We start from the raw sequence: 16,543 nt of genomic DNA on the forward strand, positions 1-16,543 counted from the left end.
AGAAGGGTTACTTTAATAATTTTGATCTTACATATGAATTTATAACTTTCAGTAGTTTGCTGACTTACACAGCGTGGCACTATACATGAGATGCATGCTGTCTCAGAAAATTAATGCTGCATTCTGGCAACCATATGGGCAGCTGGCAAATGGCCAGGAGACCAGCAGAGCATGACCCTACCTTCATGCAAATCTTCCCTACGAGAGAGAACTGTTTGCATGGACTGCACTAGCCAAGGAGCAGAAATAAAGGGATCCTGTACATGGTTGTTGCTCATAACCATCAGGTCCCACAGGGACCAACGTATGCCAATGTGATTAATGAGAGGAGCTGCACAGACAGCAGACAGACCCTTGTGGCAGGTAATCACATGGGCACTTGTGACTTTGTGATGTCCAGGAAATGAAGAGGATTGTAAAGGCTTCCTTTTATATCTGTGTTTCTTTATGGTTCTCTTTTCTAGTTGGTGCTCTCACCTGTGACAAAATTTAGTTTGCAAGCTCTACAGGGAAGGGCATTTATCTTATTTGTTCTGTAAAATGCACATTATACATTGAGTGCTGAACAAACAATCAGAATAATGGCTTACAGTAGCTTAGTTATCTTTAGCACCTTGAAAAAGAACACTGTTCAGCAAGAAAATAAATTAAAAAAAAATTACCATCACTTGCAAGGAAAGCAGTTTTTGTTTCCCATTCTTTTGCTTCACTTACCCTATTATTTCTTATCAAGCATGTGATCTTCTAAAGACTTAAATCTAACTCTGCCACCAGCTTTAGTGGGAATACCTGCAGGAATGATAGGCCGAATTTGAAACTCCTCAAATAGGATTGTCTTCTCACTGTAGAAGATAAAAATCTCGCAAAGAATAGAGAGGAAAATTAAATTTAATCGTTTCAAGTAACTTTATGCATTGCCTTAAATGGAAGATGCCTTGATGATAGTCAAACACACAATCCTGCTTATAATGCATTTTATACATATAATACTTTCCATTCATAAATACCTGTAATTTTTTTACAATTGTTCACAGGAATCATGTCACTCTCCAGGCTTTACAGCAGCTGTTTTACTTCTCATTGCAATGACCCAAGGAAAAAAAAATAGGGATTGCAAGTGAAACAGCACAAATTTTCCACTGTAAACTAGCTGGTACACTGTAATTTCACGCTTTAGCTTCCTGCACACTTGCTTTTCCAAGGAAATCAGGGCCTATGTTTTATCTTCCACAACATAGTCTGTACATGCTGGTCTTGCTGGTTCACTCAGACATCTAAATTTTTGTCTACACTAGTATTTTTCTTAAATCCTGATTCTGTACTAAAGATGCTGTCATTTAACTGTTGATGGTGACAACTTGTTCAGCAGGCCCGGCTTCTTTCAGTGCTGCTTCAGCACTGACCAGCTCATGGCAGTATTAATCAGCAGCACAGTTGCTGCTGGTATCTGACCATCAGTAGCATTTCCATTTCTTCTGCTACACAGAAATACATTGTAGTCACCTGGGATTTCTGAGAAGTGACATCTAAACATTATTAGCCTGCTCCAATTCTGCTCTGTTTGAGGGATTTGTTTGTATCCAGGCTGGAGTTAAGCTATGGTTTAGAAATGCTGACTAGACACAGTTCAACTGGAAATAAATAAATTCTCAGCTGATTATATACACCGTGTGGGTCCAGCACAGTAGTAATTTAATTCCTGGTGCTCCCTGGCATCTGAAAACCCAGGCATGCCAGAAACACTAAATCAACTACTTTTAGTAGCCAGTGTTCCCAGAGCAACCACCTCTTTTCCACAGGAAAACCAATTTTATCTGTGTAGCTCATAACAAAATGTTGACCTGTGCACACTCTGTACCTAAGTCTCCTTTCTAATCCTGAAGCAATACAGCCACTGTTTCTCACCCTGTGAATTGAACCAACCCATTTCACCAATATGCAGACTGAACCAAGCATACAAACCAGCACAACAATCCACAAATGTCATCTGTGACAGAGCACATCAGATATCTGCCTTGGGTAGTGAGCTATCACATCACAGATTTTACATGGTTTCTGGCAGGCATTGCAAAACATCCAGCGCTATCTGGCTGCAAAGTTAAAAAAAAAAAAAAAAAGCTATTTGGTATCACACTCTGGATGTAGAAAAAAAATCAGCCTATTTCCCCCCCTTCTTTTATGTAAGAAGAGTTTTGTTTTATTTTTCCTTTTCTCTACTTTACATCTAAAAGGAATACAGTATAGCTTTAGTATGATGGCACTACAAGAACCTGAGGTTTTGTGTGTTGTCCTCCTCCCACCCCCGCTAAGTTCTCCAAGGGCTCTCAGAAAGGCTTTCAACACCTCCCAAAGTCTGGGACCCAAGAAACAGAATCCCTTCCGTCCTTGGAACTGGAAAGCCTGAATATGGCACAGTTACATATGTAGGGCAAAAGTATAACTGACCTTCACCTGTAAAACCAGAACTTCTGGTAGTTATGCAGGTGCTGTACTACTGGATAAAAACAATAATTTAATTGCTTAATGTAGACGAGGCCTCTGAGGAATCTCCTCCTTTAAATAACCCAGTCAAATCAAAACTTCATCAGCAAAACTCCCTCCTCTGAGCTCCCTCAGCAAAGAGGAACTTGAAATACTTTGCCAGGTGTGCTAAAAGGAAACAGTATTTCCCTCTTTTTAACCACCCGAAGAAACCAAAGATACATGCTTGGACAACAGAGTTCAAAGAGGATTGTCCAACTGTAAATTTCAGAGGATGCCCAATGCACAACAAATATGACTGCTGAACTATCAGGATGCATTACTTACTTCTGCAGGTTAAGAAACAAAGCCAAACCCCCAGAGCTGGTCTGAATTCCAGCGTCCACACAATGGGCAATTCCTCTTAGGGCCAACAGACACGTTCTGCGAGACACCACAGAAAAACGACGCGTCTAAAATCCATTAAAACGCATCTGATACTTCAACTTCTTATCAGGTTCATCTCAAGGTGTGGAAATTTGGGGCGATAGAGCCTTTTTTTAGACAATTCCTTTCACGCGGTGCCCCCCAAGCACTCCACAACCATTATCAAACGCAGCGGCGACCGGGGCAGCAGCGGAGCGTCGCTCCCCTGGCTGTGCCGGGAGACGCCGAGGCACCGCGGCGACCCGGGGGCCGCAGGGCGAGGGGGCGGCCTTGACCTGCAGCCGCCCCCGGGCCGTGCGCGCTGACCTCCGCCCGCGGGCACGGAGGGCCGGGCAGCGCCGGCATTCCCGCCTGAGCGCGGGGAAGCCACGGCGGGGCCGCGCCGGGATCCGCCCGCAGGCTCTTTGTTCCCGCGGCCGCGGCGGCTCTTTGTTGGTGCCGCAGCCCGACCGCGGGCCCCGCGCTAAGGCGGCACCCGGGGCTCCCGCCGCTTCTCCCGCGGGGCCTCCTGCCGGCATCGCGCTCCCCGCAGGGCCGCGCTGCCCCCGTCGCCGTGCGGAGACTCCCACCGCACCTGGCCGCGCCTCGCCCCGCCCTGGCCACCGCCGGGCCCCGGCCGCCTCCCCACGCCGGCGGGAGCGGGGGAGCCGGAGGGGAAGGCGGGACACCGAGGGCACTCTCCGGAGGCGCGCACCGGCGGGAGGCGACGGCCGCCGGGAGCGCGCGCAGGCGCGCACACGCCCGGGAAGGGGAGGAGGAGGAGGGCGGGCGGCCGGGCGGGGGCGCGCACGGCCGGTGTGTGAGGGAGAGCGAGGGGAGGGCGATCCCGGGGCGGAGAAAGGCGGCGGCAGCGGCGGCTTCGCTCGGCTCAGGGCAGGCGAGCGGCCACAGACGCTGTCGAGCCGGGAGATACGGCGGCCGCTGCCGACTCGGGGCATCCTTCCTCTTCCTCCCCGCCCCCTGCCCGCCCTTCCCCCTTCTCTTTCTCTCCTTCCCCACTGTCCGCCGGGGCCGATCGCTGTCGGCGGCACGATCTCGGGGCGTTTCCGCGGCGCCCGAGCCGGCAGCGGCCGCGGGGAGAGCCGGTCCCTCCCCTCCCCGGCCGGGACTGAGGGACCCCCCGCTCCGTCCGGGGCTCGGCTGAGAGGGCCTGGCCCCGGCCCCGGCTCGGCTCCCCGGCGGCGGGCTCGGCGAGGATGTCGGGCGGCGGCGGCAGCCGGGAGGAGGAGCGGCGCAAACTCGCCGACATCATCAACCACTGGAACGCGAACCGGCTGGACCTGTTCGAGATCAGCGACCCCACCGAGGTGAGCGACCCCGGCGAGGGCCTCCCGCCCGGCCGGCCCGGTGAGACGCCGCGCCCGGGCCAGGCCGCGCCCCGCGGCAGCCGGGCCCCCGCGCCGCCCCCCCCCCCCCCGCCCCGGCCGGGGGCTCGGGCACGAGCTCCCCTGCGCTCCTCGCTGGGGAGCGGCGGCCGGGCCCCTCGCCGCGCCCGGGTGAAGGCAGGTTGTAGCGGGCGCGGAGAGGAAGGGAGCGAAGGGCCGGAGCCCTCCCCTCCTCCCTCCCTTCCCTCCCGTAGGCACATGCCGGCCTGACCCTGCGGGACAGGCGGCTCCGAGGCAGGGAAGAAACCCGCTGGGAGATGGAGGTGGCGAAAGGGGGCCGGCAAGGGCGAGGATACAGGAGCTGCCCCCGTCCCGAGCCCGACGAGACCGGGTAGCTTCGTGGGCTTTTTTTTTTTTTATCTGTCTGTGACTTTAGCTGTACTGACAGGCGACTGGTGAAGGAGGATGGAGAATCTCGGTGCTGGGCGCTTTTTTTCCTTGCTAGCTTGTTTGTTTCTTTAAATATTCCTCTTTGTGCAGAAGGCGCCTCTTACAAAGCAACCTGCCGCTTATAGTCCGGCGGCTCTCCGGGCTGCTGGTGCAATCCCCGGAGTGGCTTTCCCAGGGCGTGACGGACGGAGCGCCTTGGCTCTCCGAGCCTGCAGGCTGCCAGCCCGCCGCCTAAAGTAAATACCAGGAGCAGGTTCGTAGACCCGAGTTCACATGTTGTACTGGAAAAACACAGCCGCTAATTTCTGGCTAATGAAGTGGGTGTTTCTGATGGCCGAGAGAGGCTGGGTTTTGTCCTCTTTTTAAAAAAAAAAAAAAAAGGAAAAAAAAGTAATAGTCAAACCACACCCTCCCGCTGCCCCTTGTCATGTTCCCTTTGGCTGGTTCGTGCTGCGCGTCTGGTTTGAAAGCGACGACGGGCGGGGGGTGGGGTAGGGGGAGGGCTGGGGACGCAGGTTACAGCCCTGTTTGTGTGTGACAGCGGGCTCCCTGCTTAGAGGGCGGAGGCTGATCATGTGCGTGTTCCCGGGGAAAAGGAGGAAATTCACACTTGCTCTTGGCCTGGCCCTGGTTGTTTATTAACAGAAGCCTCTGAGAAATCACGTTGGCTTGGTCTTGGAGCTGGCTCCCGTTTCTGCACCCAGGTGCTGACTGATAGCAGAGCCACGACAGAGCGTTGAACGCAATTCTAAGATTAGGAACTACGACACCTTCGGGTATTTTCAGTTCTGTTCATTGCAGACAGTTTCTTGAACACAAAGATGACGGTTTTCTGTGATTATTCTCTACATCTTGCAAGATTTATCGTAATTAGAGTTCCTTGATTGTATTGCGTAGGTTTTAACAGCATCATTGTTGGCTGACAGTCACTGTCTCAAAAAAGTGGGCTGAAGCCAGTGTCAAGAAACCTACATGGTTGTGTTTGAGAACATAGCACAGCCTTTTTGGAATTGCAGGTTGACTGCTAACGGCCTGTGGCTGAACTTTTTGTCTTATTAATGTGTTTGTCCATTCTCAGTACATTCTAACTTCAGCCTTCTTTGTGTTAATGGCAGACTGTGCTTCTGTGGTTTTGTTAGTAAGTAGTTCAACAAATCACACTTTCTTTAGGTCAGCCACGCATATTTATTATCATAGTTAACTAGAGCTTGAACAAAAGTCACCAGCTTCTTTATAGTTATTATTGAAAGAAAAAATAATTTTCCTTGCATGCACTCCACACTTCTGCAGTTAAGCCTCTGAACCTTTATAGGAGCATTCTCACTACTGTCAGTGATGCTATTTCAGTTGAACTACTGAATGTGAAAAATGAAGTGCATGCATAATATGCTTAAATGTATGAGCTCTTTAGCCTGCTAGTTCTAAAAGTGATAAGTCTGCAGGTGCGTTTCCATGAACTGGCAGCAGGTAACAATTTTATAGATAAAGTATATTTTCTTCCAGATAATTACGGTTGCGAATGTTCACATTTATTTTCACTCTTACCCTGAGTTGACACAAATTTGGCAGTATTTTCAGCCCAGATGATGGTGTGATTCCCATTTGTACTGTTTATCAGCTTAAATGAAAGCCCGTTTACTAGACTGCTTGAGAACCGACAATCCTCTGTTGTTTCCCTGTTTTTCCAGGCTCAGATGTGCTTGACTATAAGGCACATCTTGCTTTTGGTAGAGACTGCAGCAACTGTGGCATCTGTGAAGATGCAGTAACCTAGATATGACTTTTGTCTCTGTGTGCCTGAGCTGGGTCAAACTGAATAATTTTAAACTATCTAGACGTAGTTGCTGGCCTGCTGTGTTAACTTTGTAGCCCAAACTGCAGACTGTCATCCTGGAGCTGCTGAGTGGATGTATCAGTAGAGTTGATGCCTTCTAGTGATTCTTCAGGCATTTCCTCAGTGGAAATAATGTGGTTTAAGTGACTTGTAACTTTCCTATGTAAGAAACTAGGATTTTTCCAGAGGGGGTAATCACAGCTTTAATAGTGGGGTTCAGAAAGGTTTATATTTTTGGTGAAGCAAAAGTAAATTGAAATCTAATGTAAATTGACTGGAGTTCTGACAGTATAGATTTTGCAGTGACAGTGAAAGGAATTCACATGTGACCAACTGATATACCTTGGTATTAGTTTGAAAAAATCTAATTCTTTGGTGAGATGCAGTTGTTCCAACTCCATTAGATCCTCTTCACTTTACTGCAGCGAGTAAAATGTGACTTTGTTTTGAAGGTCGGGCAGTACTTTGGAAGTAGTTCAGATGTGTGGGATTTTTTCTCAGAAGTGCTTCATTAAATTAATCTGTTTGAATTCCTGTTAATATTTTATTGAGTAGACTAGTTCTAAGGGATTAGAGATTTACTTGTTTACTTGCCTCTTGGGAGACTTAAAGGAACAAATTGGTAAGGTATGTAAGACATTGAAAAGCAAAAGCCTTGGAGTAATAGAACTCATGTTGAGTTCAATTACTAACTTCTTCTTAACTTCTCTTTGACTCTAATATTAACTAAGTCATTCAGAGCTGCTTTACCCCAGCAAAACAGAAGTGAAAACTTTCTGTTCCATGCTCAAAGCTGAGTATTCCTCTCACTGTGTCACGTGTTAGGAAAACTGAAGACTTCTTGGGAGTGAGGCTTTCATATCTTCACTTGCTTTCACTGAAGTAATTTGTGGACTCATGCTTGAGAGCAAGGTGGTAATTTTAAATTTATGAGGTGTTTACCAATTTGAACCATTGTTGCTGTTCTGGGAAATCTGTTAATTTGCATTATTTTGCTCTGATTTTTTTTTTTTTTTAAATTCAGAAAGTAGCAGAGAAGCTCTGTGGCTTGAGAAGCTTATAAATGAAAAAACGAAAACTCTGCATGTATTAGAAGTTTAAACCATAATGTTTTAGGAGTGCTGCTAGGTACAGACCTTTGCTGAAGATGTCTGTAATACTGGTCGTAATTTAAACTTGATTAAGCTTTATTGTGTCTACTTTGCCTTATGAGGCAGCTACCTGCTTTGGCAAGTCTGAGAAAAAGACTTTTTTGGGGAAAGTAGGGTGCATCATGTTTTTGTTTGTAGATAAATTCACAGATTCAAAATGAAGCAGAACGTTGACCCTTTTCTTCAATTGTTTGCTGTTGTCCTTGTTCAAAGTATTACCAAGTTTTATGGATGCTTTTTCCTTTTTTTTTTTATTTTTTTTTTTTTTTGGTCAGGCATAGAAACACAGTAAAGAGACTTAGAAAAGACTTAGACCTTTTGGAGTAGGAGACAAAATGATTGATCTTGGTTTAAGTCTTGGGTGCTTACAGCACCCTGAGTTTTTAGAAAGGAGCAAGTTTGAATTAATTTGTAATAAGTGCGTAGAGTTGTTTGGAAACTTGTAGATATGAAATGATTTGCGTTTATACATTTTAGCTTTTTTAGCCTCCTCCTTTAATGAAAGTGCTAACTGGAGTTGATTGTTAAATAAAATAACTGCACATGGGTGTTTTGAGTGAGAGGAAGGAATGGAGGGGTACTTTACACTATGCATTTATCACTGTTTGAATGCATCTAATAAGATGCCATGTCTGTACTAGGTGTTACAATTATTGCTGGTGACAAAGTCAAGTTTCATTTTAATACATGCTTTCATAGCTGTGTATGAGAGGAAGAGAAGTGTGGTGTTTTTTTCTAAACATAGTTTGTGGAGTAGGAATGTGAATTACATTTAATTCCTTTGAGATAGGCACTTTTTAGAACAAGTGAGATTTTTTTATAACAATTGCCCAAGGGCTGGGGGATTGTTGTCAGAAACATTGATCTGTTGGCGTTTTGTTTTCTCATGGAGAATGTTGTTCTAGACTAATATAGATATAATATACCTCTGTGTTAGCAAAAGTAGAAAGGTCTAATCAAAAAGCTTAGAGAACATACTTTGCATTAAATAATAACTCCTGAGAGTTTGACTTTTAAATGGCCATCATTTAAAAAAAAAAAAAGAAAAAAATAAGGAATTTCAAAAGTCTTCGTGGCTATTTCATTATTTTTTGTGTGAAAAACCTTAGGTACAAGCAAAAACCTTATCAACAAGGTATTAGAAACACCCCTTCAGAATGTGGGTGGGGCTTTTTTTCCCCCGTGTTGCTTTGTTTTGTTTTGTTTTTTTTCATATTGACTTCCCATATGTTGTGTTATGTATGTTTGGTCTATTCAGTGTGTTTCATATTGTTTTGTTTGGCTTTAAATACAAGTTAGCAATGTATTAACAGAAAATATTGCACAGTACACTTTATGGCAGGATATTTTGGGGCTGATGGAATTTTTGTCTTCATTTTTTGGATTCAGATCTGATTCTGCTTCATTAAGTGTTGCAGGGAAGACTTGTATATGACATAAGCTTATAGTCTTTTAATGGTAGTTATGCAAGCTTGTTATTTAAATCTAGTTAAAGCAAAAAGAAATGGGAAAAATGGGTTTTAACCCCCCTGCTGTTTGTCTGCATGGTTGCTCACTCACCCATAAAAAGATCCCACCCTTTTAAAAATCTGGCTCTGAGGCTTTTTTAAGACCTGTTTTTGAAACTGGTAATCTGTTGTGTTATGGGTGATATTAGTAGCAGAAATGCAACTCTGGAGCTAAGGAAATGCCATCTAAATGGTAGAAATGCTTGTGCCGTCTCCACTAGTTGGATTTCACTAGTTGGAAATCACTTTCAGTAGTTTTAGCAAGTGCAACTCCTCATACTGTACAGACCTCAAGAAGCTGGTAATATATCTGAAAATACTGTCTTTTTAAGTTTGCCAAACCTATGGTATGGAAAGTAAACTCAATTTGGAACAAATGTTTACACTAGTATTTAGTCAGTCTGGAAAGGTGATTGGAATCCTGAGCACTGATGCCTGTGCTTTTTAGTGAACAGAATATTTTTCAGTAATTGCTACCACTAAGCAGGCACAGTTCAAGAGGGGATATAAACACTGAGGCATTAGAGGTTTGGGATTACTAATTGCACTTTACCGAGCCTGTTGAGCTCTAGTTCTGCATTAAAATGGTTGGAGAAAAGAAGTCAGGGATGCAGGCCTGCTCCTCATGTGCCTCAAAAGCAGTATTCAGAGACCAGTTTTCCTTTAACTGAGTCAAAGTGAATAGTCATTACAAATAACTTAGTGCTCTATAGAGAGTCACAATTATAAATTTGAATTAAGATATTGACCACAGTATACAGACAGCATAACATACTGAAAATAATTCTAGGAAGAAGTTTTAGGCTGTACTTTTAATATTCCTTATATAAGTTATTTCTTGAGCTAGTGGCTAATTAGGTCCATACGTTTCAGACATACTGGCTTTAAGAATTCCCTCCTGATGTGTCAATCTGTTCCCTGCCTAAAATGCCATTGACAAGCATTACCCTTCAGCTGAAAAAACCCCTAGTCCTCTAGACATGTAAGGGGTTTGCTTTGTTTGTGCGAGTGTGTTTTTTCTGTCAAAATCATTTCTCTTTCAGAGAGGTTAAACCAAGATGAATGGAACACACTTTTATGATTTTTGAGGGAAACCTAGCTTTATAATTAATGAAATTCTACTCTTGTGTCTAGCTGTTTTTGTCATCTAAAGGAGGTAACAAAAACTGAAACTTAGCTGGAGAGTGATAAAAATTGAAATGAACTGGTGTTTGTGGTGAGGCTGTAGATTATAAGAAACCACTCTGAGTTTATCTTCGTGTCAGTATCTGTTGGAGTAGTTGCTTTGTTATAAATCAAGGGAAATAAATTGTAGCTGTGCGAAATTCGGAACATGCATAAAGAAAATAACTTCTTGTTTTGACCAGTGGTTTCTAATGAAGGTGGAATTGAGAATCACAATGTGAATTAGTAAACTAAATGTTGTGATAAACTTGAGAAATCTAATTTAGCAAATATTACAGATACGTAATGGAGTGTTTGCTCTGTCTGTCAAAGTGAACTTCATGGTAATGGAAGCCTCTTCTGAAGTATATTTGAGTTAAGCACTGTTTAGGTAATTGTTGATTTTTCAAGATTTTTGCTAGGAAGAATATTTACATGTAGAATAGATACTGAGTGATGCTCATTTTATCTTGTGAAAAGGCTAAAGCCTGTTTATTTCTGCTGTTAAGGTTGATAGGTAGATAAACCAAAGAGATAATTGATAGTTGTTCTGGATGCACGCATGACTTGGCTCATAATTGTTGTTAAACTTTTTGCAGAGATTCCCCCCTTTCCCTCAGGTCTTTAATTGCGAGTAAAAATTACTGCTTTTCTGTTGTAGTCCCTGTCAGGATGCTTGATAATCTAAGATGAAAACTTGATTCAACAGAGATAAAACTCTGTAGTAGATCAGACCTAGCAGTAGCAGTCAAATTATCGACCTGGACTGTTTTGTGCCTCATGAGCTTTTGCACGATGAAGATGTGTAACATTGTAACATAACTATTTTCAGTGTAGGGATAAGTTTTCCATGTGATTGGTTGTCTTCAGTCATTGAATTGTAATTCTGCCTTTTGCTACTGTCTAGTTTGGTTCTTTAGTAAGACTAAAAAAATCTGCTTTGACATGAAGTCCAGTGTTCATTACTTATACCTTCTTACTCTATGTTACTTTAATGTTTTCTCATGTTAAGTGCTTGTAACTTGCTAAAACAGTGGGCATTGCCCTCAAGGTTATCAACTGATCGTTATTACATATTTCATTAAATTTTCCAGATCTGCCTTCTTCCCTTGTATGCTCACCTTGTAAGTTAGACAGCTCCTCTTCAGATCATCTACTACCACAGATACTCTTACGAGGAAGCCATTCCTCTGGTTCTTATTAATTCTTATCTCCTGTGAAGACACCTTCTGTCTAGATACTGTTTGCTTTGTTTCTCTATGCACAGGGCTCTTTATTGCCCTGGTCTGTCTTGCAGAATTTTGTTGTAGATTACTAATTACTTTGGAGAATTTCTTTAGACTTTAAATCCCAGAAGTACTGGAAAAAGTCCTAGGACTAGGGTTGTCATCTAGAAGATCGGTGTAGGGTGTTAGTTTTAAGTGCAAATTTGCACTTAAACATAAATTTTACTTGGTTACATGTATTTGTAATTTGTCTTTGAATTTCATCATATTAGTAGAAGAATCTGTTAGAGTTTGATTGTACTGATGAAATTGTGTACACTTGTGTAAGTTTGTTCATGTCACCTCTTCCAGTGAAGAGCAGAAATTACATATCATCAGTTTTGAAAGTTTTAAGCTTTTATTAAATGGTATTTGGTATATCTTAAGGATAATTATAAATGGATTTCTGATTTCACTTACATATTCCAAGAGTATAAAATAGATTTAACTTTAAAAAACAGGCGTTACTATAGTGACTCTTTTCAAGGACATTGGAAAACCAGCTGGTTTGTTATGGAACCGGAAACTGAGTATATATTTGGCTATGACTCCCAATGGCAGGTCAACTCTTGGGTAAATATTTTAGAAGGGATTTTGTGCACTACAGTACTAGTTGCAATAGATTGATGGCAGACCTGAAACAAAGGCTGATGGGTGGGGTTTTTTATTTGGTCAGTGTTTTTCTTACTACTTTGATAATTTGCATTCTTCTAACTAGACCTCAGGAATATGAAGGCTCTTGCAAAAACTCACTACCTACTAACAGATGATAGTTTCTTGATGACCTGGTTTAAGGCTTCCCCTTGGTGAATTGTGTCCCAGAGCATGCCTCAATATCTGGCTCTGCTGTGTGGTAAGAGCACCTTTTGTGGTGTGAAAAAGAATGAGTTGTCTGGCAACAGTATTTATTTGGCCAACAAAGTATGTTGCTCAGAGCAGTATCTATGAACTTAAGATTTCAGTGCCTAGACTTTTCAAGCACTCCATGATGTGTTTAGTAGAGCTTTCTCTTTGTTAGATGACTTGTCAGTCCACACTCCTCTATTTTCTTAGAGGCAAGATACACATTTTGATGTCAGTGTAATACTTTTTACATATGTTTACATTTTGCTTTTACATATATTGTATTGCTTACAAAACCCAGCACAAGATCTGAATCTCACTTATTAATGAAAATTAGGGGCTGTTGGATAGCCTGTGGCTGGGCAAGTGTTGAAAGGACAAACATTTCCCCAATGTCTAAAACAACAAAAGGTCTCATTCCCTCTGCCCTCCAGAAGGTGCTCTACTCTGAGCAGTACATCAGCTTGAAATTAGAAAGGGCCCTTTAAAGATTTTGTTATTGTTCTCAATTTTAGTAAAAGACAATTATATCATGTTCTTAATTTAAAAAACATTGGGACAGTGCTGTCTGTGATACAGTGTCCTCCTTGACGGGAAAATGTCTATGTGGAAACAAACAAAATTGAACCAGGTTGTGTTTTAGAAAGCTTTGCATTGCTGAAATGATTTTCATAATATCAGTTCTTTTATGTTGAGATATCTGGTTTACATTCACCTTCCATGCACAGTTTGATAATATTTTCTACATTTAGATCATATCCAAGCATTGCATCCTTGTAGAAAGCTGTCTGTTTTATTGGGAAACATGGTAAGTTGTTTCCAGTTAAAGTGATAGCCTTACTGAATGTGACTGCTACTTACTTTCAATGTAGACAGAATCAAAGTTTTAAGACCTTTAACACTCACTGTACCTATTCTGACTGTTGAAAGATTTGGATAGTTACTTTTCATATCTGGAAAAGGAAAATAATCTGAGAATTGTGATGGAAAGACAATGTTTACTAATGAAAACATTGCTCAATCCTGATTTTGATGGATTTGCCTCTTAGGTCTAGTGTTTGCTGTACAGTCAAGAAGGTCAGAACTGGAATTACTAAGATTACTGCATTTTGTGATCTAATTCTTTAGCTTTTTGAAGCCTTTAAAAAAAGTAAAAGGTTAAACAACTGTTTACTTCTTTAAAAATCAGTGAGGTGCTCTAACAAGGCCCTTCTTTGTTTTGTGTGAGATGTATTGTAATACTTTTGATAAAGTCTCCAGCAATTCTGAAACTGTATCTAGTATTTCATGAGAGTTTTTCTTGTTGCCATGGCACAACAAGGTCCATTTCAATAAATTTACTTGTTATGCCTACAGCAAACTGTTTTCAGACAGATAAGGATTGATACATAGACTGGAAAAAAAAAAAAAAAAAGAAAACAATGAAGTAATTTCACTGGCTGCTGATATATTCACCAAAGCCATCTACCAGCATCCAAAGACCAAACCAGCCCAAACTTGTGACATTATTGTAGTTCTGTGAAGTTTTCAATATATGAGCTGGGTTTGCAGTCTGTCTCAGGTGTTCTAGCCATTTAATAGGGAAAAAAAAAAGTGAGAGGATTTGGCTCTACCCTGGAGCCTTTGTCAGGATTTACAGTAAAACATCTATTTTTTTCTATTACCTTCTGATTTCTGCCTTAGCTTTCTGTCTTAGCTTTTGACTAAAGGTCACCTGTAAGGTAGGATCTGTGATGAAATTCAGAGTGTTTAAATTTTACAGTGTTCAAAATTCTGGTAGAATTTTCTGAAGCAATAATCAACAGTATATCCTAACATTCTGATACTGCCTCAGTGTCTTGAGTATTAGAAGGTCTGAAGGAGTTACTAATTCTTACTGTTATAAATAAATTGTTTGTGGTCTAATACAAGCTCCAGAATACTTCTATTTCATGCTTTCTCACCTGCATTAAGTTTAAGCTTGAACCCAAAAAATCAATGCATCAAATTTTTAAGAGATTAGACAAATTTGAAAACTTTGCCTTCTCAAAGTAGTCTTCATTTATTTTGGGTTATAAGTGTCAAGTGGCAGCACAAAAATTGGTAGCATTGTACCAATGTGAGACAGTCATGTACTGAAGCTCAAGTGTTGTACAATGTACTGGTACTGCTGGTTTGTAAAAACCTTTTGAAACTCAGCACTTAAGTAACTATCTTCAGTGTTCTGCATTTTTCTTTAGGTGTTTAAACATTCTTGTGGTTATGGATGCTCATAAATATCCATGTATATAATTATAAATGCACTGATCTAGCTCTCTCTGTAAACCTTCCTGTGTTGAGACCTTTTCTCCCTCATTTCCTCTCACACTCTGCTCCAAAAATCTCACACCCACAACCTTAAACCAGACACTCCAATCTTCTGCTTTTAGGGAAAAATGGCAATTACAGCATTCTTCATCCTGCTACACTGGCTTCAGAGAGCTGCCTTGTGATTATCTGCCTCTGTCAGAAGTTTCCCGTGAGGTTACAGATCAGACATTAAATCCTCTACACTTGCTATGTGGACTTTGTAGTTTGGAGTGGCCTTGCAGTTGGACCTGTTATAACCAGTTAGTCTGTGTGCTGATGTTGGCTGTGACACCTGGGTTTTCTTCTAAGGGAGTGCTTTTTTGCTTATTATACTGTTACAACCATAGATACTTTTCCCTATTTTTGGAGAAGATTCCTTTTAACAGGCTTCCAGCTTTTGTCATCTCTTCTGGGTATCTTCTAGATAGAGACAGACTGAGTTTCCTGGATTAACCTTATACTGAATTCCTTAGCTGCTGAGAAGGAAATCTTGCACCAAGGGGAAAAAAATCCTACCTCACCACCTCAGAGGTAATAAGGATGGTACTCAGAGCATGTGGAAGTTAATATATCCAAATCCTGAGGATAAACAGAGTGGTTTTTTATGTTGCAAAAGGGTCAGGACAATTTCACTGATCCTTGATAGACATGCTTTTTTCCTAATGTCAGCTGTATTCTTCTATGGCAATATCATGATGTTATTGGTAGTAGTAGAAGCCTGCAAGCAGGGTGAAATACCAACATATTTCTGATAGATACCTTTATATCCTTAATTTATGAAGTGAAATGTTGAATAGCAGTGTTCTTTGTCATGACTGATGGATGTGTGAGTAATCTGAAGCTATTTCCACCTCAGCAACTGTAAAAGAGGATGAACACTTTCACAGGTACACACGCACTGTGTTCTTCAGCCACTTCTTCACCCACCTCTCAACACTTTTGAAGCACAGAAAGGAAGTGGCAGCGTTGACCCTCTTCCTGCCATCACTGCTGTCTGATTGCTGTAGTGGGGTTCTGTCTTCTGCCACGCAGAACTGGCCATCTTTGATTCTCTTCCAGCTCTGTGGTGTTGATGATACTGACTTTCACAGCAATCACAAGTACATGGTAGCAGTTAAATTTGTATGCTGCTTTTTACTGTGGCTTTCAGGAGCTTTGGCTAGCTCTTTCTCTGCCTTATTCGCCACCCATAATGTCCATCTGACTTAAACATCATTAAGCATTGACAACATTTTAAAATTGGTGCTTAGTTTATTTCAAAAATTTCTTTCTATACTTGCATACATGAAATCTAGGTAAAATGAAGGAAAAAAAAATAACTTAAGCAAGTTTAGGTTTTGCTAAAGCTTACTGCATTTGTTTTTGGGAAAAGCTGCTTACTTGCTATATGCAAGGAGACTTTTTCTTTAATTACTGAGCTTTCCTGTTTTCCATATGACTTTTCCTTATGTTGACTATCTATCTAAAACAGTTCTGTAGGTAGAATATTTATGATACATTTTGTTCATGGAATGAGCAATTTTGAGTATAGTTCTTGAAGTGTGGGCAATGGTCATTCAAGTATGTTTGGAACTGAGTTATATTACTTGAATTGATATTTATTTTTATTTTTTTTTCCATAGAGTGCTTCTCCAAGTTGTTGCTATTAGCAAAATTGAGGGCTGGGGCTAGATGATCTTTAAGGTCTCTTGCAACTCAGTCCATTCTGTGATTCTAAGATGATACGTATTTAGATAATGCTTAGCTTATACTTGTGAGTAGCTGTATC

General features: G+C 41.8%; 1 protein-coding gene across 20 annotated transcripts in view; it reads left to right on the forward strand.

Annotated features, from left to right (window-relative positions):
- Positions 1-3,734: 3,734 nt before the first annotated feature.
- Positions 3,735-16,543, forward strand: part of AFDN (afadin, adherens junction formation factor) — a 117,856-nt gene continuing 105,047 nt past the window's right edge. For 7 of the 20 annotated variants that reach the window (XM_015621799.3, XM_015621803.3, XM_015621792.3 and 4 more), the window contains exon 1: positions 3,737-4,214. In XM_015621799.3, the coding sequence (XP_015477285.1) occupies positions 4,104-4,214 (111 nt within the window). In that variant the 5' untranslated portion in view covers positions 3,737-4,103. Of the gene's footprint in view, positions 4,215-16,543 lie in introns of all 20 variants that reach the window. The other 13 variants (XM_015621790.3, XM_015621796.3, XM_015621797.3 and 10 more) reach the window with 5 other exon arrangements.

The sequence above is a fragment of the Parus major genome, chromosome 3 (assembly GCF_001522545.3).
Source record: "Parus major isolate Abel chromosome 3, Parus_major1.1, whole genome shotgun sequence".
NCBI classification, from domain to species: domain Eukaryota; kingdom Metazoa; phylum Chordata; class Aves; order Passeriformes; family Paridae; genus Parus; species Parus major.